General features: G+C 46.3%; 1 protein-coding gene across 4 annotated transcripts in view; it reads right to left on the bottom strand.

The window, feature by feature from the left end:
- Positions 1–24,455, bottom strand: part of LOC138582307 (retinol dehydrogenase 16-like) — a 253,185-nt gene that overhangs the window by 80,229 nt on the left and 148,501 nt on the right. For all 4 annotated transcript variants that reach the window (XM_069653472.1, XM_069653474.1, XM_069653473.1 and 1 more), the window contains one exon: positions 13,107–13,438. In XM_069653472.1, coding sequence (XP_069509573.1) covers positions 13,107–13,438 — 332 coding nt within the window. The remainder of the gene's footprint in view (positions 1–13,106; positions 13,439–24,455) is intronic.

The following is a 24,455-nucleotide window of genomic DNA, read 5'->3' as shown; positions in this document are numbered from 1 at the left end:
CCTACACCACAGTTAAAAAAACAAAAAAACAACATTGGTCCACCAGGTTCCAGCGAATTAACTGCCCAATTGCCGGCTTGCCATGGCCCTCGAAGATTCTGGAAAAGGTTTTGACCACGCAGCTGCAGAGCTATCTGGAAGAAAAATTAATTTTTGACAACTTCCAGTCTGGTTTTAGACCAGGCCACGGGACTGAGACAGCTCTGGTAGCTCTGTGGGATGACATCTTAAGGGCTGCTCACGAAGACGATATGAGCATGTTGATCATACTCGATTTATCAGCGGCCTTCGATACAGTTGATTTTGGACAACTGTTGGCCAGGCTCTCTGAGGTTGCCTGGGTTTCAGAAGGTGCGTTGAAGTGGTTCTCCTCCTTTTTAGGAGATGGGACTCAAGTAGTTAAACTTGAAGGCTTTTACTCTGATAACCTCCCTGTCTATGTGGAGTGCCTCAGGGGTCGTCACTGTCCCCGACAGGAATCTTAGGCAACCAATGGACCTTTTTTCCAGGTTTGAATTGAACTATCATTCTTATGAGGATGAGGTTTGAATTGAACTATCATTCTTATGAGGATGATTATACGTAAATCAATGTAAGATTTAAATCTGCACCGGAAGCCACAGAATGTATTTTAGCTTGTGCCAATGCTGTTAAAAGTTGGATGCTGTGAGGGCGCTGTTGCGCACGCATGTGTTGGCTGCCTTGCTGTAGAGCTCAGATCCGGACCAGATCCTAATTCAATAAAATCCTCTTTTGGAGCCACCCGGCAATGTGATTTATTGCAACTCTTGTTCGTAAAAGGCTGGAGTACACCCGGCGTAAATATCAGAACAATCCATGGTCAAATGGCTGAGAAATCCTTCTTGGAAGAACTGAGCAGGGGTGGCATGGTGCGGAGGCTGACCACAAGCACCACAAGATAACTATTTGAGCTGAGCGCCAGGGCCGTGAGGGAGGAGGAGCCAATGGTGATTGCTGACACACGGCCAGGCACGGTGCAACCTTCCTCCCTGTGCTGCCCAGCCCCAGGGCAGTCGGAAACTTTGTCATTCCCCCTGCATGGAGAACGAGCCGGCTAGACCCCTCGACACCTCAGCCTTACGGACACTGTATGCCGCGATCAACCACAACGTACGAAGTCCACTGATCTGCGGCAACAAGCTTAGATCTGGGAACACACGGGCGTACTACATCTTGTTGAGGCCCTAGGGGATACTATCGGCTGTCCTGCTGCGACAGAGCTGACCACCGTTCATACCGTCGGCCTTGGCAGAACAGGCTCTAAGACCGCTGCTGCAATGAACAACAGAACGTTTTGGGCCTAACATCGCATTGCAGGCTTCCTTGCGCCCACCTCCTCGAGCCCCACCACTGATCGAACATACAGCGGGAGCAACACCTGCTACCCTGCCTGCGCTCTACGCCACACTCGCGGTGGAGGATCGCTGTCCTGGCCACAATTAAACTCCTTGAATACACGGCCTGGCGTGGATCCTGCTAGCTGGGAAAGGGGGCCATTGGCTTGTGATACGGCGGCGAGCCGTGCAAAACTGTTGGATGTCGCATTCAGACGGAGATACAGCGGGTATATCAAAATAACATGCTGCCTGCATTGACCCGTACTTCTCGCCATAACAGCCACAATCCCCAAAACACGAGAGAACACAGTCCATTTCTCCTTCCAGACTGAGGTTAATGCAGAGCATTCATTGACACTCTATAGCGGTCACTCAGAATAATCCACTCAAACCGGATCTCTACAATTCGATCTCTGGAATACTGGTGTGCAACAAACAACTTGGGCCCGGCGGCAGACCACAGACAGCCGCACCCGCCACTCGAACCAGCCACCGGACATGCAGGCGAAGGATGCTCTTGCACAGGGGTGAGACCACGAGGTGAGACCATCTACCAACATCGTCCAGCTGGTTGCTATGAACATAGCGGGTAAGGAGGGATATCCCGCCCATGGTCATACCTCTGTCCTGGTAAACAAACTTGGCTAAACAGCCCATCTTTAACTTAGGCAAGCAATAAGCAGGATGGGGCCCTGCCCCCAGACGTCTGCTCTGACCTACGCGTGCGGCTTAAAATACCTACCCAGACCAGGACAAAATCCCTGATACAGTTGGCCTGGAGGGGACACCGTCAGATGTGTGATATAGCCTACTAAGGCACAGTGACGCGGAACACTTTGCAGCACCACTGTACACTACTCTCTAAGAACGGTATAAGAAATACATGGATGTAAAGCGTTACTTACGTGTTAATGATTGATCCAACGGAACAGACAGTACTCCTGTGACGTGGGATGGCACAATCCATCCCTCTAACCAGAGTGTAGTAAGTGTGAAACGCTCAATGACAATACAGTGCGAACACTCTGAGCAATTCGGGCCAACTGAAACACTGATAACTGGCCTCATGCGTCGGTGCGTCACAGGCGACACACCAGACTCAGTGAGATCCGTACAGTAGACATCGGGGCCTACCCCCCTGAATACACTTTATAAGACCATTGAAACTGGCTATATAGCCTTGTCAAACCCTGCGGAAACCATTGCCTGAATACACCTCGGGGTGCAACCTGGGCTAGAGAATGCCAGAACGCAATTGAAAGGTGAGGAATGACCTAACCCCATGGCTGGCCCGTCTGACACCGGGCAGATACTGAAAGACTCGGACTGTTAGTACGGTCCCCTCGATGTGCTGAGACTCAGACACATAGTGATACAGGGTACACTGTTGAACTGCGTTGAGGAGTGTAGCCACTGATAGTAATACTTACCCTGAACACGCCAGACCCAATATAGTGCAGTGAATGCTTCAACTGGGCAATTACGCAAGAATAAACTCCACTGCACAAGGCAATTGACACTTGGGCCTTATCCCATCACTACTATAGCTTTGCATCCCCTCTCTCACGATCTACAGAGCTCCATATATACAACAACTCGTTGATAATGACAAAGGGCTCTGGAGCCAGGAAAAAAGGCCCAATGGACTCGTTCACGAACACCCAGACCCCGGCAGCAGCAACAGCAAGGCCTTCTTCTGTAGAGGCCCCAGCAATGTTCACGGCTAACTTTAGAGATGATCATCTTCTCGCCACCATGCAAAATGGATTACTATCCGTGAATGTAAAACTGGACGATATTGTGTCCACCATTGGGTCTCTGAAGGCGCGAGTGGATAAAGAAAGTGCCCGAGTGATGGAAGCCGAGGCCAGAATAAGTACAAATCAAGACACAATTGGTCAACATGGCTGTGACATCGCACAACTGAGAGTTGAAGTAGCTAAGATGCGAGGCAAGTGCGAGGACCTGGAATCCAGATCCAGGAGAAACAACATCTGTATAGTTGGAGTCGTAGAATCCTCATGCAAAGGCCCCATGGAAGCGCATGAGAAGCTCTCTTGAAATCTCTATCCGGGGTGACGTCATTCTCTGACCATTTCTTAGTGGAAAGAGCTCACTGCATCCTGGCCCCAACGCATAAACCCGGGGTTCCTCCTCGTACCATCAACGCCAGGCTGCTCAATTATAGGGACAAAGATTTGATCCTTAGAATGGCCAGAGAGATGGGGTTGCTGCAATATGAGGGCAACAACATGCACATTTACCCTGATTTTGCTGCAGGAGTGCAGGCTGAAAGACGATCCCACGAACAAGTGAAAAGACAACTCTGACTGCGTCACATCCCATATGCTCTAATTGTTCCGGCTAAGATGCGAATACAACACAGTGGCATAGCACATTTCTTCGAGAACCCGGCGGCGGCAATGCACTACATCGAAGCTTCAATTCCACTACAACAACACGACCGTGGAGCGGATCAGAACAGGATCCCTCGACCTGATGATGAGAGGAGAGATCCAGCAGACTGAATGTTGCAGAATGTAATATCCTTTAGATACGTTGGGGAGCGATGTCACTGGGTGGCACCCAATTAAACTGTAAGTTTGAACTGGATCGGTAGCGTCCGGTTGTGGCAGTCACAAAACTGCAGCATACGCACCTCCGGAAGGTTCCACAAGTTCAGGGGGAAATATCATCATCTTGTTGGGGTTGATGGTGTGGGTGGGGGGGGTTCTCAATGGTCATTCCCTGATACACCTAGACGGAGGGACGAATGGGTGGGAGAAACTGCCCGAGTTGGGGATGTTAAACATTTTAAAATCGAAGGTCATGTCTCTATGAACAGTACTGACATCAAAAGTGCATGTAAAGACTATGATGAACATTGTGATCACAAATAGCACGCAACACACCTATGTGCAGTGGGCTGAAAGTTAAGCTGTTAACTTGGAATGTAAGGGGTCTCAATAATCCGGGTAAGGCCAGAAAAGTGGGTACATACGTGGAGAGAGACAGCCCGCAGATATTGATGCTCTAAGAAACCCATACGTTGAAGAAAGTAAACGCTGACTTTAACACTAGTTGGGGCCCACTCCGATACTATAAGGAATACTCCATAAAGGCCAGGGGAGTATTTAGTCTCATCCACCCATAACTAGGCTTCGGTACACAAACAGTGAAAGAGATCCACTGGGACGCTATGTATTGGTGTGGGGGGGGGTTAGCTGGTCACTCAGTGGTTCTGGTAAATACATATGGGCCCAATATAGACAACCCAGAATTCTACCAAGCTGTGTTGGATATGCTCATCCCACTGAACAAGACCCGGGTGTTTTGGGAGGGGATTTTAACACAATTCTAGACACAACACTGGACAGGTCATCCGATGCCCCCTGTGTGCTCACGAAAGCTTCTACTACCATTCATCAGATATTGTTACAGGTACCTTTAATAGATGCTTGGAGAACACTTCACCCATTAGACAAACAATATTCGTACTACTCTACGGTGCATGATTCTGAGTCTCTGATTGACTACTGACTCCTGACCGCCTCGCTTTCAAACGTGGTGTCGAGCTGTGACATTCACATGCATACACACTGTTGGATCACTCCCCGGTTTCTCTGTGCCTTGAACTACGTGATGTCCACCGGTGCGCCAAGCACCATGGTTTAGGTCCGCGGTATCCTTATGGCCAAAATCACTGGGCTGCTTAGATTGCTTAGATTGGTTAGGGAGGAATTGAGCCAGGTGGAAACCCGGCTGCGGGAACACGAGGAGAGTTATAGTACTACACATAACAAGGACACCTTGGCGGACATTAATACACTGTTAAGCGACTTTCACAAATTGGCCGATAGGGAAGTGCAATACATGGCAGCCCCGGTGCTAGTATCCAAGCAGCAAATGGTGTGATGATGACCCAAGGGGAAGAAATAAACACTGCATTTACACAATTTTACACAGCACTATACTTCAATCGAGACGAGAGGACAGCTGAGGAAACGTCTGAATATTTACAAGGACTTGGGCTCCCTGTGCTCTCACCGGAGGTTAAATCCTCGCTGGACTTGCCGATTATCCAGGAGGAGATGGACGCTATTAAGGCCCTGGCTCCGGGAAAAGCCCCCGAATCCGATGGCCTGGGCATTGAATTGTATAAGGAGTGCCATGGGAAGCTAGCCCCTCTCTTGCTGAATGTGTGGGAGGAGGCTATGGACCGGGGTACACTCCCAGGCTCGATGTGAGAAGCTATAATAACTGTACTGCTGAAAACCTCGACGCCCCTCTCATGACATGTCCTCATACAGGCCCCTTTCCCTGATCAACACTGATGTGAAAATATTTGCCAAAATCCTCGCGATTAGGCTTCTCCCAAATATGGCCAGATTGTTACATCCGGACCAATCTGGTTTCATTCCAATGTTGTCCACAGCCCTCAATCTCTGAAGACTATTTTGGGCAATGGCACAGATATGCCCGAAGGCAAAAGCAGCAGTAGCTGCACTAGATGCCGAAAAGGTATTTGATTCTGTCTCCTGGGTGTATCTATTCTCAGTGCTTGAATGCTTCGGTCTGGGTTCATACTTTATAAGATGTGTCCGACTTCTCTACACCAACCCAGGTGCGAGGGTCCTTACAAACCATACTCTAGCTGCGCTATTTCCCCTGCGTAGAGGTACCAGACAATGATGTCCCTTCTCTCCCATACTGTTCACCCTAACAATCGAACCGATGGCCGAGTTCGTCGTTAAAAGTTTGAGAGTCCTGAATAGTGGGGAAAGGCCTAGTTTTCACAGTGCAATTTTAAATACTTTCACAATGCAATTTTAACAACAGGAGAGAACATACCTAAGTTTGAGAGTCTGTTATATGGACAGGTTTGCAGGGTAGAGTGAGGTTCTATGCCTAGCCCAGGGCACTCATACCTTCCTTAGTCGCTGCTGGTTGATGGCTAGCCACTGGCTTCCCCTGCTGACACTAGCTGGAGCCGCCTCTATTGGAGCCGCCCTTTGCCTTGGGGCTCTTAGCCACAGGGGCTGCCGGGCAGAGGGCTGCCCTGTGAGGCCAGTCAAGAGCGGGAGGAGAGAGTGGAATGGAAGAGAGAGCACGGAAGGGAAAGCAGCAGCAACGCTGCACATGGGGTCTGGGGGGCTCAGATACAAAATATGCCACCAGAATCAGGAAGGTCAGTGACATGACAAGTACTCACCCACAGTTCTGCTTCATAATGGAGACAACTTGCTCTTTTGGCATGGAAGAATCTCCCTCGCGCGCTTGCCGATCTATGTTCGTATTGAGGTGGCAAACTAATACATGGATGGCTGTGTCTAATTTCCTTACTCTGTCCTTTTGATGGATGGGTTGCAGCCATTTGTGCCTGCCATGGAGAAACCAAAACATGAGAACGTGTGCCCCTTTATAGAATCCCTTCTTCTGGGTAGAATTGGATTGATTTTTCTTCCTGGCCTGCGGGCCGCAGATATTTGCCTCTAAGGGTGGAAATCATTGATTCTGCAGGACTTGTGTGTAGTGTCTAGTTGTACTTGTAATCTGCTGTTGAAAAGGGTATTTCGATCTTGGAGATGTCTTAGTAAAATGTGCCGCAAATGTTTTAAGTACAAGGTGTCGTGGTTGTCTTTCTAATTTCTCAAATAAAGATAATGGTCTCCCTCTGGATTCCTACTATTCTCCAAGTCGTCTGAGGGCTATTACACCCAGCACTGTTCTTTACCACAAGCACAGTTACAAGGACAAAGAACCCACACCTTGCTTCATAACCCAAATCATAGCCCCAAATGCTATGGACTCCTGCTTGACTATTTACCCAAATCATGGTCCCCAAATATAATGCCCAGCTCGCTATTTGTAATCCACCTTAGGTCGCAGGGCCTGGTTCACTTTATGATCGACAGTGTATGATGCCCTTCTCTACCTAGAAGTGTATACTGCTCAGCTGACTCAGGGACATAGTGCACAGCTCACTTAGGTTTACATCACCCAACTCCCTGTAACCCAGTTCCAGCTTTCCATCAAGATGGTAAGGGTTTCCGGTTCCTTAGATTTAAGGTAAACTGCTTGTTCAAGCCTCCCAGCTTTCCTCTGCATCGCTGCTCCTCCAGGGCTCTCAAAGCTTACACTTGGTCTCAGTTAACTTGCACTTTTCATATTTCCTGGAGTCTGGTGGTGTTCGCCTTGCTGGATGCTTTCTTGCTCATGGCTGACTGCTGCTCCTTCCCTATTATGCCTCAGCTTTTTATAGGTCTCTCCAGTCGGGCCTATGCGGTTTTCGTGACTCCTTTTTAAAAATCCCCCTTTTGTACCTCACAATTTTTTCTGTTTTGTCACCGAAAAACAAACTCCCTTGAAGCTTTAATTGATGGTGGCAAGATCACATGCAAAGTGGCTGCTGCACGTAGCACAGTAGCCAGTCCTAGACTGTTATCAGGCAATCAGTCTAATGCTTTGGTTAGTTCTCATTGTCCCCTCACCGGTCTCCGGGAAGAAACACCTAAATCCCCATCACTCCTCATGACCACACTCCCCCTACGCTATAACCTGTCTTTCGCGCCTGTCTTTCCTTAAGAATTGGGGGTTGGGAGGCCCCCGAACGCCTCAAGGCGTTTACTACTACCCACCACCCGCTCTTCCCTACTAGTTGCTCACCTTCTCACTGTAATGCTGCACAACCTTGACACGCCAACTGTAAGGAATGCATGGTATCAAACAGTAAGACAGATGCAAGTGATCACAGTTCAAGGGTGTTTATTGAACTTCAATTGAGTTTTAAATAAACCTATCTAATCCTAAATCTAACAATGGGAGCAAGCTACAACCATCAAATAATAATAATGCAGTCCTAGTCGAGTCTGTCAAAATAAAAGGTCCTATACTAATAAACCTATTGCTAATCCTTACTTCTAAATACAAATAGTGTGGGAAACAATGTTATGCAAAAGAAAAGTGATCAAGAAATGATGTGTCAGGATATTCAAGCCATTGGCTTCCCTTCCTCACGTTTTCAAGCACGGGACAAGGCGGCACACTCGAGCTTAGCACACTCTCTGGCTTCTCTTGTACGAGGATGCAGTTCAAGAATTCAATATCATCGCCTTCTGTGCCAAAATCTCTTTGCCATTCAAAATCTCTTACTTTACAGGGCCTGAATCAACACAACAAAACATTAAAGTACTTTTCGTCTCAGGATTTTCATTTATACAACTTTTCGGGTGATTACTGTTCACCCCGGATCCCCCTCTGCCGGGCTTTAACACAAACACTGGTCTCGCTTTGCCAGACTCAGACCAAATTCATGTACTTTTCCAAACTTTCTCTACTTCATCAAAATCGAATATGTTCGACTGTGTGCAGGATTTAGCTTGACCCGTCGCAGGACCACTTCGAGTCACATTTATTTGCTCTCTTCAATTGGTCTCTCTGAGAAACCTGAGGTGTTCCTCCCATGCTATTCCCGGGGATCCCTGACTCAGGTGGCCAGGGCAGGGCCATCACGTTTGATCTCAACCCTGGAGGTGGACAAGCGGGGAGGATCACTTGGGAAGGGGACACTGAGACTGTGGGAGGAACTCCAGCGCGCGAGATGCTGTATTTTCCCCGTTCCAATATATCCTTGCCCAACATCCCCACAGTCACTCAAGGTTATTATCACTCAAAAACCATTCACCAACAACAATACCTTTATCCCCTTCATCCGGACAAGAACTAAAACTCCCAAAATCCCTATATCCATCATGCAGAACCAAAGACCAAAAAAGGTGGGGGGGAGCCTTGCTTACGATATACAATGGTCCTATCCCAGTGAGAAGAGTAAGCCGGGTCAGGTTCCTATTTACCAACACACCCACTCTGTTCTTAAAAATTATATATAGGGTCATTCCATGTGACCCCACCCCTTTTCCTAACAACACCAAGAAGAAGAAGAGGCAACCGAGAGGAATGAAGAGTGCAAATAAGAAACACACTAAGGCATAGAAGACAGACTCTTCCCCTACTAACAGCAGGCTGTCCTTTTAATGAGGACAGGCAGGCCCAACCCTACCCACACACCTACAGCACATTAACATCCTACAGGTGCTTAAAAGGAGCCTGCAGGAGAAGGGAAGGCAGTCACTCTTGGGAACAGAGGAGGGAGGCTGCAAAGCTGAGACTGGCAGAGCCAACGAAGGGACAACTTCCCTGGCCCTTTTCAACTCAGACCTGCATAGCCTCTGAAAGGGAAATCATAAAACCGGGAGTCACCGCTGGCGTGTGGAGGAACAGATGTCACCGGTGCATGGGGGCCTCACGTATTGATGACACAGGTGGGGAGGCATGCTGGCTACCGTGGTACCGTCTTTGACTCTAGAAGCAAGACAAGACAACAGGTTCAACACAGCTAGCGAGTCTGAGGAAGCTGATAGCAAACCGAACTGTGTTGAGCCCAAGGTTGCGAATGGCAACATTATATGAACACAAGGCACTTGAGAAGAAACAACTTGTGTGTGTGTTTGAACTTTTGGGAAGAGCCCAGACAAGGGCCAGCTGCAGAGTAATCAGGCGCCGTAGGAGTGCTCATTCGAAGGACTTTCGCTGGCCCCTTTTGTTTTGTGTTGAAATGCAAGTACTAGAAGGCCCTAGGAAAGGCAGTGTGTGATGTCAGAGTGGTCCTACAAGGGTCACGTCAAATCCCTTGTACAATCGAAAGTCTTTGATCAATTGCAGAGAGAAAGCTAGGGGAAGGGAACCCTGCTTTCTGATAAGATTGTGAACTGTGGAATAATGTAAGTGTGAACCTGACAGAGGGATGCCGAAAGAAAGCTAGGAGAAGGGAACCCACGCTTTCTGATGAAAATGAGCAAATCACGAAATGTGTTAGAAATTCATGAACTGTGTTAAAGATGGCTAAGTGAACGCGATGGAGGGGTGCCAAGGGTAAAGTTACTGAAAGTGAATCCCGCATTGAGATAAAATGAAGTGAATTGTATATGTGGCAAACATGAACCCGGCTGAGGGATGCCTACGAGCTGGGGTGAAGAATAATACACCCGGGAATAGATTGTTGATGAGAGTGAACCCAGTTGAGGGTTGTCCACAGTGTTTTTTGTTTAAAAAGACATTAAAGCTCCTGCATGTTACGAGCGATATTTCAAAGGCTGTAGTGAACCCGACGGAGGGAGGCCCATTTTGCAAAGATGATCTGAGTCTAGTGGACAGAGGTCCTAGGGGCAAAGAGCAATCGCCCAAAGGTGCAAGGCCACTGAAGGAACTTGCTTGTTTGTTTGTTGTTTTGATCCAGCAGGCCTTCTAAGGCAAGAGACTTTGAAGAAAGAGACTTGACCCTTGAAGGTTCTGGTATCGTGAAATAGACTTGTGAGCCTCGTGCTGGAGAGGCCGAGGAGTGCGCTGTGCTCAGGAGTCCCGCCTTATCGCATGCTAAAAATGTGGGGAGACCTCGCCATACCATCCTGACTTATCATTTTGTGAACACCTCTTTCTTTTCTGGTGAACATTATCCCACACTCTTTTTGTAACTTAGTGGTAAGGATTGGCAATCGTTTTTTTTTTAGTATAGGCCCTTTATTTGACAAGACGCTACTAGGACTGCCTTATTATTATTTGATGGTCATAGCTTGCTCCCATTCTACCTATAGGTGTAATTTAGAAGTTTTTCTCACCCATGCATACAGTTTAATTAACACCCTTGAACTGTGATCACGTGTGTTTGTCTTTACTGTTGACACCATGGGTTCCTTACATCTCCCTCTGCTGGGCTCGGACCAAATGTATCTACTTTCATCACTTCTCAGCTGGATACTTTATAGACATTCGATTGAGCACCCACGCCATGCCAGACCACTCTGTCAAAAGTATTTCAGCTTGCTTTAAAATTCAATCACTCATCAGCAGTTCAACTTCACTTGCGTCTCTTATCACACACGTTTTAACACGTTTCCAGTGCTCACCATACAATGTTGCTGCTTGCACCCTTGGCTTCAACTCAGACCGGTCTTATATTGGTCTCCCCAACTCACTGGCCGTGCTGATTTCACTGAAGCGGCTTTGTTCTTGGAGCAATAAATGGTACCACGGTGACTGGTGATTCTCCCTGCCTTCATTATGGTGGCGGGGGAGGCACAGGAATCTGACACACAATGCAGGATTCTTCAGCATGTTTTCTTGGTTTTACGCTTTCTATTTTCAAGGTCTCTGGAAAGTTACAGTTCCTTATCGAAAAGGTCAAGGGAATTTGCCTCCTTGCAGTCCCCTGCGGTTTTGCCATCTTTCCTCTCTTGCTCATCTGTCATCTCGAAACTAGTGTTTCCTCGTGTGCTTTGCCTCGCTCAGATTGTGTTCTCGTGCTCCTCCTTTTATCCGTGTGGGGAAGTGTCATGGAAGTCAGGTGTGTGTGATGGTCAGTAATTGCCTGCCCTTGCCTGACCATTGTGTTGGGACACGTCAGGTATACTGCTCGGTCTTTAGCCCGTTTTCTCTCATAGCAGACTGTCTGTGAAAAAGTGTTTGTGTTGTAAAGGGGGTGGGGGTGTAAAATATCCTAACTGGTAGGTGTGGTAAAGGTGTTACAAGGAAGGGCATACCGCATCTCACCATCCGGTGTCCCACTCCCAGAAGACCCCTCCCAGAAGACCCCTCAAACAGATGATCCTCCCGCACTGGTCCACTCCCAGGAACTGGATCCAAAAGCGATGGCCATGTTCTGGCCACCTGGATGACAGATACCAGGGACTAGTGGGTGAGACACCTTCTGGTTTCTCACACAAACCACAGATGATACATGCAGGGTTCCAGAGCACTCACTCTGCCATCTGTGCCTTTTCTGCTCTACACATGCTCCCTACAGGATTCTGCATTCTCACTTCCCCAAAGACTCACTAACCTCAGAGACTGTCCAGCAGCTCAACACCTCATTAGGGAGCTCATGTTACAATACAGCAACTGACAGAAGCTGCACTCTGTGGATCTTGACGTGATGAAATACATTTCAGAGTATGACAAGGTGATGACAGCACAGAGGGGGGTGAATTGAGGCTTCTGATTGGATGTGCTTTGGTTTGCCATCGCTAGTTCCTCCGGGTAGGCTCAACTTTACGACTGTGTCTTTTACCATGTATTGTGGGTCCTCAAAGTACTTGGGTTTTAAATGGTCCAAGATCCTTGTTTTTGGATGGAAATCCAAACTTTTCTCCACTGCTCTGCTTCTACGGATCAGTCCTTCAATGGTTCTCTTGGGTTCAGCCACTCTACTGCATTGCATGACCTGACTTCTCAGCTGTGCTGTGTGAGTGTTCGTGGGGAATGTGTCTCTCTTGCCAGATGGGAAGCTGTGACAGACTCTGCACACAGCATCTCTTTCTCCTCTTTCAGGTGGTCCGTGTCCTTTTCCTGGAAAGGACCAGCCTAAGACTGACTCTGCAGCACTTCAGCAAGCTGCACTGGGGCCTGGCCTGATTCATGGGAAGATTATCTCTGTGGGTTCCACCATTGACAACTGGGCTCATGTCCTTGGCTCTCATAAGATCGGCTCTGGAGCTACTCTTATGGCTAACTGCAATGCTCTTGCTGACATTAGAATCCCTTCCCTCCACCGCCAGGGCCAATATATGTCCTCTTCTGAAAATGGCTCATCAGGACTGAGGAGTACAATACCACGATCAGTGGACCTCAAACAGAAATTCAACATGGAAGAATATAAAATACAAAAACCCCCAATTTAAAAAAAAATATTCTTACCTTTATCTCCCACTTGCTGCTTCACCCACTGTGCAGCAGCAGCCACACTTGTGCTATTGGTCACGTCAAGGATGATGGTTTGCAGCCTCTGCGAGGTGGCCTCTTTCAACTGTTCTGCCCCTTTCTGCGTCAGGCACGCTGCCAGCACCTGCAAGCCACGCCGGTCCAGCTGCCATGCCAGTAGGTTCCCAAAGCCTGAGTCACAGCCGGTGATCAGCACATACTTATCCGTGAGGTTTGAGACTGTGAGCCTTTCACGGTACCAGCGGAAGACCAAGTAAAGGCCCAAAATTGCTCCCAGGTACAGCCACATCATGGTCTTCAGGTTGTGTCTGCGACAGAAGGCAGGAAAATCTGTAAGCTATTTAAGAATTTCAATATTGTATACAGTCCCCCCCCAGATGCATCTTTCTAAGTCCTAGCTTTTATCACTCTAAATCCTGGAATAGCATCAACCATATCCGACCCTCCCCACAGTCAACTAGCACAAGCAGTTCCAAATCGTTTTCTACAATTCCAACAACTCATCATGAAAACCACTTTTTAGAACCTACGGAACTTCTCTCCACGTTCGAAACACTCATTACTGTGGGGTTAAATAACTTCTACCAGAAGTTGACTTCATAATAACTAGAAATTGAGCGGCAAGACGAATCTCAAAGCAAACCATTTATATTTTCCAAAGAGCTGCAAATATTTGTATGCTCTGTAAAATTTTCACTAAACCTCAACTGAAACATTATGGAGAAAAGTCACAATGAAAAGGACATGATTTGGTGGAATGACGACTCTTTGTACACATAAACCAATGTGGAATGAAATGTGTTACTCAAAGAGCAACAATAGGTTAATGTTTAGTTTAATGTTACAATTAATTATGTTATGGTGTGTGTGGCGTTAACTTCTCTGAAGAAAGAGGAGTATGTTTCGGTATATGCAACCAGATTCTTTGTTGAAGATTTCTTCATAGAGCCTTTTGCCATACATCATCTCCGTTCATTCCGTCCTCAACATCTCCCAATCCTTGGCTTGCATTCCACATTCCAGGCATGTGATGTTGCCATGGAATATGAATGCAAGCACAATGTATACTACACATACTCCTCCCTTCAAATCAAATATAAAAATTGAGCACCCTCGATACAAAGATGAACCATCCAGGCCGAGTCTTGAATCCTGGAATATGTTGTCCCGGAGTGTATGTATTAGCCAACAACAAACTATTATTATAAAATTCAACCAATTATAACTTTAAAAAATAACTGCTAGAACTAGAACTAACTCTAATCAAATGTACGTTAACTCATTTCAACGCATGTCATAATCCTTAGAGCACACTGGTGGTTTCCTCACTCTTTTGACTGTCCCCTCACCTGAACCCCTGAAATGTTGCTCCTCAACATTCATCCCATCTCCTTCACTTGTCTGAGCTCCCAAACACTCTTCAACAACTCTGCCATTAACGTCTTTCCTCGTCACTCTTCTTCCTCTGCTAACACAACCATTCTGTTTATCATCACTTATCCCAGCTTCCCATTGGGCAATCAATGATGCGTGTGAAGGCACTCTTCACCCCTTCCTCATGCCTACCTGCTCATACTTCCATTGCTTAGCCTGTTAAAATTTCATATCGAGCCATCAGCCATTCTTGCTGCACCGTCAAATACTTTTTTCACCTCAATAGGGTCTGAAAACTTTGACACTCCCTTACGCACACCTCTTCCCTTATTTATCCTCAACAAATCACATGGTGTGAATCTTTCATCACTCTGCACATTATTGCTGGTTCTTTTCCAGCTGAATTTCCTTCCATTGTCACATGATGCTTTCCCTGACTTGTTCATTGTTTATTTCGCTTCAACCACCCTTCTCATTGACCCATGCTGGGCTTGATTTAGTGTTTGGTTCTCTCCCCGTCAACACTCTTGTCAAACTGTTCCCATGCATCGTCATGGTCCGTACTCATTCAACCACTGCTCACATGACATTCATTACATTCCTAATCGCTTGTTCTACAGTTGCTGCTATAACACTGTTATACCGCTCTACCAACCCGCTGGACTCTCGGTGATAAGTTCAGGTAAATTTCCATGTGATTCTAATCTCCTTAGCATACTCCATAATTTCTCCTCCTCTAAATTGCATTCCATTGTCACTTACAATAGCTTCAGGATATCCTTCCCTCTTGCATACTTGCTCAATAAATGTGATAATTTCTCCTGAACCCACGTCTTTCACAAATTTCACCTCTATCCATTTTGAGTAATAGTCCACTATTACTACCATGCCCTTCATATCAGGATTAAGTATGTGGTATGGTCCTAGAATATCTATCCCTATTGGTTGTTTATATGCCCTTTCTGGAAGTCCAATCGGTTTGACTCCTAGCTTCACCGCCTAGCAACATTTACCAGAATTCTGACACTTCCATTATTCTCTTACCATCCTTTCAACATTCTCATTGATCCCTGGGCACCAATACCTTTCTCTAACTCTTAGTTTAGTTTCCGTTATGCCTGGGTGACCCTGGTGCACCAACCTCATGATAGCTACTCTCATTATTTCGGGAAGTTTGAGGTGTCTGACCCCTCAACAGTGCATCAACCTATTGATCATTCTTGCTTACCTTCCCAGTATGGCACCACATTTGGCTCACGATTTCTTTTTATTTCCCATCCTCCAACAATAGTTTGTCCTTGGCTACTTCTTCCCATTTGTCTCTGGATATTGCTTCCAACAACACAGCCACTGTTTCATCCGTCTCCTCGTGCACTAATCCACCTTTCACCCGATAGTGGCAATCTTGATAAGAAATCAGCTACCTTATTACTCACCCCGGATACATACCTTACCTCAAAATCATAATCCTGCAGTCTTAATGACAACCTAGCCAGGCATGGTGTGGGTTTATAGATTCCCTTCACTGTTAACTCCACCAACGGTTTTTGATCTGTGTTGATTATAAAGTAAGTTCCCCACACGTACTCCCTGAAATGGTGGACTCCCCACACACATGCCAACATCTCTTTCTCTATTATGTTATGTAATTGTGATTTTTACCATGCAGAGCTACCATTTTCATGGTCTCCAGGCACTCTGGTGGATCTGAAAATGAAAGAGGGTTAGTTAGTGGGATTGACAGGGAGAGTGCAAGAGAGCTTTAATGTGCTGTTGGTAGCTTCAGTTCGTAAAAACTGGTCACTATATGCGGTTAGTCGGTAAAGGTTCAGAAGCGTTTGTGGGTTTTGGATTGGTTTTCTGTAGTACATTTGGTTTGAGGGGGATTGCTGATTGTGTGCAGTTTATGATGTTTTTAGGTTTCTGCTTCTGTAGAGGTATCTGTGTGTTTTGTTTTGGTGTTTGAGGGTGGTATGCAGGATATTGTAAAGTTAGTAGGGTTAGTGATTGGTTGATATTTTATTTGTATTGAGCTCGTACACCGGTGTTTCAGAACACAATGAGGCAAGGGAGAACAAAAACAACAATCTTACTAGTCCCATTGACATTCAGAATGCGCAAGTGCATGGGAGAGGGGTAAGTGCAAGGGTGATGAGGGTGACCTGTACCCTTCTCTTCGATGGTTGTGTTGATTTGGCAGGGCTCAGATTCTTCTATGGTGGCCTCCGTTAAAGCTCCATTTCCTTTGGTGTCCAGTTTTAGGTTCATTAGGTTCAGGTTGTTTTGAGAATTTCTCTTTCTGTTTAGGCTGGTGAGTTCAAGAGCCATGTTTTTCGTAATTTTCTGAATGCTAGATGTTTTTCTACTGTTCGCATTTCCTTAGGAAGTGAGTTCCAAAGATTTGCTGAGATGCAGGAGATTGCTGAGCCACCAATTTTCCAATTTGAGTGTTGTTTTTGTTCGAGGCAAATGTCTTTGCTGGATCTCACTGTTCAGTTTGGATCTCACTGTTCAATTTGGCTTGTAAAGGAACAGGTTTTCCATTATGAATTGTGCACCTTGGCAGTGTATTGTTCAGTGGGTTATGCATTGTCTTCAAGAACATTATTTTTTTGACTGTTAGCCAGTGTTGGTGTGATGTTTTCTCCCTTGGTGAGTCTGAGCAGTAGCCTTGCTGCTGCATTCTGGATTTGCTGCAGTTTTTTGGTGAGGTGGTCCGGCATTCCGAGATAGTTTGCGTAGTCTATTATTGACAGAACGAGGGAGCTGATGGCAAGTGCTTTATGTTGGAAGGTGAGGAAGGGTAATATCGGTTTGATTGTGTGTGGAAGAAGCACTTCTTTACTACTGTGTTGAGTTGTGGTTCTAGCGTTAAGCCGTTGTCCATTATTATCTCAAGGTTTTTAACTACTTTGGAGGGTTCTGGTTGATTTCTCATTTTCGTAGGCCATGGAATGTGGAGCTGGTTCAACAGGTTTTTGGGTGTTACAGAACACTCTGTCTCTGTTTCGAACAACATTCTAAAAGCTGTGAGAAATCTGAAGATGCTCTCACATCTACTCCCCAGGGATCTTCTGTTGAGGTGGCCAGGTTAGGGCCATTGCTTTTGGGTCCCGACCCTGGGGGTGGACAAGCGAGGGAAGATCACCTGAGTGGAGGGTCTTTGGGGACTGGAGAGAGAGTACCTGAAGGCGAGACATGGTATCCTCCTTTTTCTAATACTGACCTCTCCTCACCTCCCTGGGCCTTTATGGGCTATTGTCAACTTCATTCTATCATCTCTAGTAATTTTCCTTCAAGTACTGAGAAGAAGATGATGCAACTAGGAGCAGTGCAGATTCCCTATGGCCAGCACCACTCTGGTACTGGAATAAAGAAGAAAGGTCAGGCATGACACAATAAAGGTCCAGGAATTGGGAATACCTTGTTTCACCTGCAGCCCATTAGTAATGAAAGAGTATACAATGTAGAAATCAAACAGGTGGAAAGAAGAGAGTTGCAGGTGATGCAAGAGCAGAATGAGAACAGGACCTAGTTTGTGTTGTGCTAAGGGTGTGAAAGCCGAGACATTAAGGAGTCCGCTGAAGATCCCGGGAGTCCTACCAAACGGATCAAGCAGGACTGGGAACCAGTGTGGAGGAAGGCGGGGAGCAGATACCGGTGCAGAGCAGAGGCGGAGCTTAGCACGTAAGCCAGCATACCTGGGAAGGAAGCAACCAGAGAACTTTTAAGTCTCCTCTCCCGTGTGGAGGGCGGGGGGGGGGGGGAAATCTGCCGAGCAGAGCAACACTGACCCGGTAAGGCTTTCACTTGACTGGGAACTCCGGGGTGCTCTGAGGGGCTGTTAAGCCTGTGTAAGTGAACCTTACGCACATTGAATAGCAAACTTGATGAAAGAGGCTGCTGAGGCCGTATAAGTAAACCTTGCGCATATTGAATACCCAACTTCATGGCAGGGGCTGCTGAGCCCGAGTAAAACTTGCATCTATTGAATAATGAATTGTTTGAAAGACATTATTCGAGCTCACCCACATAAAGCTATACATTTTTTAATATTAAATAACAGGAAATCATGGTGACAGTGAAACCAAATCAATGCTGCAAATTTGGGCTACAAGGACAAGATAAAGTGCTAACAACTATAAGAAAAGTCTGGGAAAATCAAGTGTGCCATGGTTAGAAAAGACTGAAAGACATGAAAATCCTACAAGAAGATGAAAGCCTTTTTTGCTGAACTATTAAGCTTCAGCTTTGGGAAACGTATGGTTGTGTGGCCTGTGAGGAGTGGACCGTGCGGTCTGACAATTGCACCTAAACCAAAAACCACAAAAGATTGAAAAGCAGCAAAGAGGTGAATCATTGGTGAAGTTAACCAAAGGAAGAGTCAAGTAGATCCCATGGTCTTTTGCAAACTGATTAGCGGAAAAAAGTAAACTATTGAAAGCAAGTCTTGGGGAAGGAAATCCCAAGACCGCAGTGTTGTGTGCATTTTGTTACCCCTAAGTATCTTGGGGAAGGGAATCCCAAGACCACAGTGTTGTGTGAACTTTGTTACCTTTGAGACTTGGGGAAGGGAAACCCGAGACCGGCAAGTGATGTGAACAGTGATAGTTGTGAATCTGCAGAAGGAATCCCCAGAAATTGCCACAAGGGTACACTGGAACTGTATTGGCCTTGAGACAGAGAACTTTAGAAGAACTTAACTTGCCAATCCTTGAACATTTATTTTGGAACACTTATATTTGGTGGAGAGCATTTTCCCACTAGTTTTGTTGTAGTTGTGAGAAGAAGCAGAGAGTTTTGACACAGACAAACCTTTGGTTTTGACTTAGACACAGACTTTTTTTAAATTCCTTTAGGCAGGGAAATCCCCCCATAGCATAGGGTTAGTTTGGCATTACACCATCCTGATCATCAATAAAGCTTTGTTTGAATATATCTCTTTTGTCCGCATCATCTCTCTTGATACCATGCCTGTCTCACAAAGCATAACATATGAGCCTATCTGGTCCATCCTCTCTCTGAAACAACACTGCTCTCAAGTTTTGTTGTCTTTCCTGATTGAACACCCCCGCCCCCAGGTTAGGTGCATTACATACTCCATTCTTGAGGGCAAGCATTGCATTTTCACTCTCTGTTGACCACTCAAACAATGCACCCTTTTTCATGAGCATTCTAATGAGTTAATACTTGCAAAATGTTTTACAAACTGGTTCTATTCGTCTGTCAGACCCAAGAAAAATCTCGATTCATCCTTGTTGCTTAGCTTGGGGCATTCTTTATTGCATTGCTGCAAATGCATCATCCTTTGATCTATAGCCTTGCCCACTTAGTACATGCCCTAGATATTCTACTCGTGCTTAGCTGAATTTGCACTAGTTCTATCTTCAGTCCCCTTTCCAACAATCGATCCAAAACTGCTCTCAGTCAAATATCATGTTCTGATCTTCCTCTACTATACACCAAAATATTGTCCTGGTACACCATGGTCCTTGCTAACCCCTTCAAGATGGATGTCATAATCCTCTTGAACACTGCAGCTGCACACGCCAGTCCCAATGGTATCCTGCAATATCGAATAGTCCTATCAGTGTTATGAATGCAGTCAAATCGCTGTAGTCCTCCTTTAACAATATTTGGAGATATGCTGCTGATAAATTTACTGCCATAAAATCTCAGCTTCTTGTAAAAGAAATCAGTATTTCCAAAATGTTCCGCAATGGATATCTGTCCACAAATATGCTCTTATTAGAGTCGTGCATGTCTACACATATCCTGAGTTTCACATTTGTTTTCATGGCCACAACTATGGGACTAATCCACTGAGCTGACTCGATCCTTTCAATAACCTCTTCATGTTGTAGCCTCTCCAGCGCCTTCTCTACTTGTTCCATTAACGAGAATGGTATCGGCCTACGTTGGCAAACAACTGGTATGCCCCTGGTTTCAGAATAGTCCTGCGAGTAAAACTCTTCAGTTTTCCAATGCTTGCTCTGAAAAACTCTGGTGAATTTTCCTTGATTTTACTCCTTCTTTGTACACAAACTTATTACTAGTTCATCCAGACAAGGGTCTTACCTGATTTTCAATGCCGCTCGATCTGTCCATCCTAGGACTTTAACCCTTTCCTTGCTAAATATATTTTTATTCATGCTATCTTGTTTCTCAGTAGTGGACCCTTCAAACCCTCCTGGGTTCCTTATGTGTAGTTTGTTCAGTTTTGCTTTCATGGCCCAAAGTTATAATTATTCCCATTTTTTGAGGGTGAGGATTGTGTATGGAGAGCAGCTGTCAACCATTACTTTGACTTTCCAGTTCTCAATGATCACTTCAAAGCTGGGAAGTTTTAATTGTGAACTTGAGTTCTCTTCCTCTTGAGTTTTTACAACCACTACTCGTTCCTCATTCAGATTTTGGCACGGATCTGCGGACACTATTCTTATTCTGGCAAACAACTGAAAAATGTCCCCGCCTTTTGCAGCGTGTGTACATTTGGTTTTAGGCAGGGCAATATTTTGAGCTGATGTAGTTTCCTCGTCTGCTGCATCTACGAGACCTATTTTTATCATTGCAGCCCTCTAGTGTTCTTCTATTGTAGTGTTGTCTCAATTCCCCATCCTTTGTTATTCATTTTTCCTCTTCCTTCCTTATGACGTTAACTTGAGGGCTCCTTTACTACTTTTATTTGTTTCGTTCCCTTCCTGGATAACTTCCTTTTTCTTTTCCTTTATCTCTCTCGAACACAACTGGGTATGCTCAATCTTCCTTGCGATCAAAATGGTTTCTTGCAGCAATAGGCCTTCCTCGATTTTTCCGCCCTCAGTTGCATTCTGGAGTAAAAATGTAATCTGTTTATTGCCACATTTATGTCTGGGGTATACTATTTGTCTAGTGGTCCTCTCATGGCCATCCATGTCTCCAGCATTTGCTTCTGTTAGAGCTGGCATTTGCTTTGCCTTTCAGGGCCCAAAGCATGTAGTAGTAACAAACTTTTTTTGTATTTTTATTTAAACTTTATTTATTAGATGCTTGACTTTGCAACAGGTGCAGGCATACCAACAATACCAAACAAGGCAGGGTTAAACATTGCTCCATTTCGATGAGGATTCACAAATCATATTCAGACCAAACAAAAAAACATGCATAACTGTGGGGATCATACAATGGAATTCAGGTGGTTACAGGGGGGTTCGCGTCTCCGTGTCCACGTCAACAAATGTTTGCAGGTTAAGCCTGGAAAGGGAGCCAAATGTCATGAGGCTTACTGCAAATCGGCTGCAAAGAGGTCCAACGTTCCTCAAGGTTAGATGCCCAATTGACATCCCAAAGCCATTGTTCTACGATGGGGGAAACAGGCCTAAGCCGTAACAGTAAAATACAGCGCACTGCAATATTCATACAGAGACTGACAAGTTTTTGGTGATTACGCTGAAGCAACAAGAACTGAGGAAACTGGCAGTTCATTGGGCAGTACTCGATAACGTGGTCGAACATTTCTGAAACAGCTGTGCAGACACCGGCCCAATACACGTAGATTCTCGGGCAGGACTAAATCAAATGTAAGTAGTGTGCATCCTCCGAGTGGCATCTAGGGCATAGTGGGGAGTGATCCTGGGATATGAGATGCAGCCTAGCAGGAGTGTAGTTAAACCTGTGCAATACCTTAAATTGAATTAGTCAAAATCTAGCATTGAGGGAAACCAAGCGTGTCTGCATGCACATTTCTTCCCAACTCTCCTCAGTTATCCCTAAACCCAGATCTCTACCCCAAACGTCTCGGAGAGCGGATAGTGGTTTGCCAACCCGAACCTGCAACAGTCCGTAAAACCTGGATACTATCCCGGTGGTCGAAGCACCTTCCATAACTAGTGCAAGAAGGGGCTAGTCTGGGGGAAGCATGGGGAACTCCTTCCATATACACTTGAATGCGCGGCGCAAGCCTGCATACCGTAGCCATCGAGAGGTTTGTCTACCAGGGGCCCCGGGCAGGTATGAACCGGCTACGAAGGAATCCATAACAAACATATCACCCAGGGTGGAGTAGCGTCTTCTGGCCATTTGTGCGCAGCAGACACGCCAATTTTAGGAAACCCAGGATGGAGGTTCCTAAGTGGCAGATCCCTATGGAATAGGTGCGGGTTGTCAGTAAGCTGATGTATTTTATCCCATGCTAACGCAGTGGTGGCCGGCGGGCTGGCCACCCCCGGGTCTTTCCATAGTGGGGCCAATACCAAGGAGCGAACGTCCCGAGGCTCGGTGGTGAGTCGCTCAATCTTTACATGTGGGAGTGGTGTTCCCTCAGTAAACCAGTGGATTGCGTATTGGGCCTGGGCTGCTAGCCAATACTTCTCGGGCAGCTAGTCCTCCTTGATTGTATGGTCTCGTGAGTGCGGCCCATTTGAGTCGTACTGCTCCGGAATGCCACAGGAAGCCATTTACGGCAACCTTAAGTGCTGCGAACAGTGCTGCCCCCGGCCATATAGAGATATTTAGAAAATGGTACAGTAGTTGTGGTAATAGGATCATCTTGAGGAGCGATACACGTCCCACAAGAGTTATAGGCAAGTTAGCCCAGGCATACATTTTTACCATGAGTTGCTGTAACCCTGAGATATTTAATCTCATTGGGAGACCAGGCAAACCCCATGAGGCCACTTGGAGCAGCAGTGGCCTCTGTTAACGGGAAAATTGTGATTTTGCACAATTAACGCTGAGTCCGGATAGGAGCCCGAAGCGGAGAACATCACGCATGATGGGGCGAGGTTCTCGTCTGGGTTTCCGACGAACAATAGTGCATTGTCTGCTTACAGTGATATAATTTCAGAAGAGCCTGAGAGCCTGATGCCCCTGTGTGCATGCCTCTGTCACATCAGATCGGCCTGAGGCTCCATAACAACAACAAAGATTAGTTGGGACAACAGGCAGATCTGCCTGGTACCCCTACGGATGTCAAATGGGGATGAGAGCCAGCCATTGGTACAAACCCTGGCCACTGGCTGCATATAAAGTAACCTTATCCACAAAATAAATCAGGGGCCGAAATTGCACATCACGAGCACAGCCCAGAGGAACCGCCAGGAAACAGAATCAAAGGTCTTCTGAATATCCAGTGCCGCAGCAACCGCCGCCACCCCTATGTCAACACGGGCTAAGATGTTAAATAGACGTCTCATATTGAGTACAGTAGAGCGACCGGCCACAAATCCTGACTGATCTGGGTGCACCAGATAAGGCATGTAAGGGCAGAGTCGAAGGGCCATTACCTTTGCAAATATTTCAATATTGCTATTATTGAGTGACAAGGGACGGTAAGCACCACAGTTTGTAGTGGGTTTACCGGGCTTTAGGAACACCGTTATCACTGCTTCTCTGAGTGTGGGGGTAACTTTCCACTTCCGCAGGATTCGTCCCATAGAGCAGACAAGTAGGACGTGAGGACGGGCTTATAGCATTTATAGAAGTCCATGGTGATACCATCTGGACAGGGGGCCTTACCAGCGAGCAGAGCCTTGATGGCAGTGCGATTTCCTTGGCACTCATCAGCCGTCGAGAGCATCTCTGGCCTCGTCAGTACCGAGAGCAGAAGGGCCTCCAGAAATGGGTCCAGGACTGGGTGTCACAACATTGATGTCATAAAGTGCAGCATAAAATGACCGAAACACCTCGTTTATATCGGACACCGTGTAGACGAGTAAGCCTGTAGGGTCCTCAATTAATGGGATGTGGCGGTCGCCCTTCTCCTGCCGTACCACTCTGGCTAGTACTCTGCACGGGCGTTCCTCCTCACCATATTGCCTTGCTGCATTTGGGCCTGTCAAGGAACTTCTGCTCCCTGTCAGCATGGGATCTAAAGTTGTCCAGTGTGTCTTAGATGTCGCCTAGTGTGGTGGTCGCTGGGTTAATTTCGTATTGCGATTCAAGTGACTTGAGGGAGGCTTTGCTGTCCCGAAT

Source organism: Ambystoma mexicanum, chromosome 3q (genome assembly GCF_040938575.1).
Source record: "Ambystoma mexicanum isolate Mex_15411 chromosome 3q, UKY_AmexF1_1, whole genome shotgun sequence".
Lineage (NCBI taxonomy): Eukaryota > Metazoa > Chordata > Amphibia > Caudata > Ambystomatidae > Ambystoma > Ambystoma mexicanum.
Note: the sequence above shows the minus strand (reverse complement) of the source record. Positions and strands in the feature narration are given on the sequence as shown.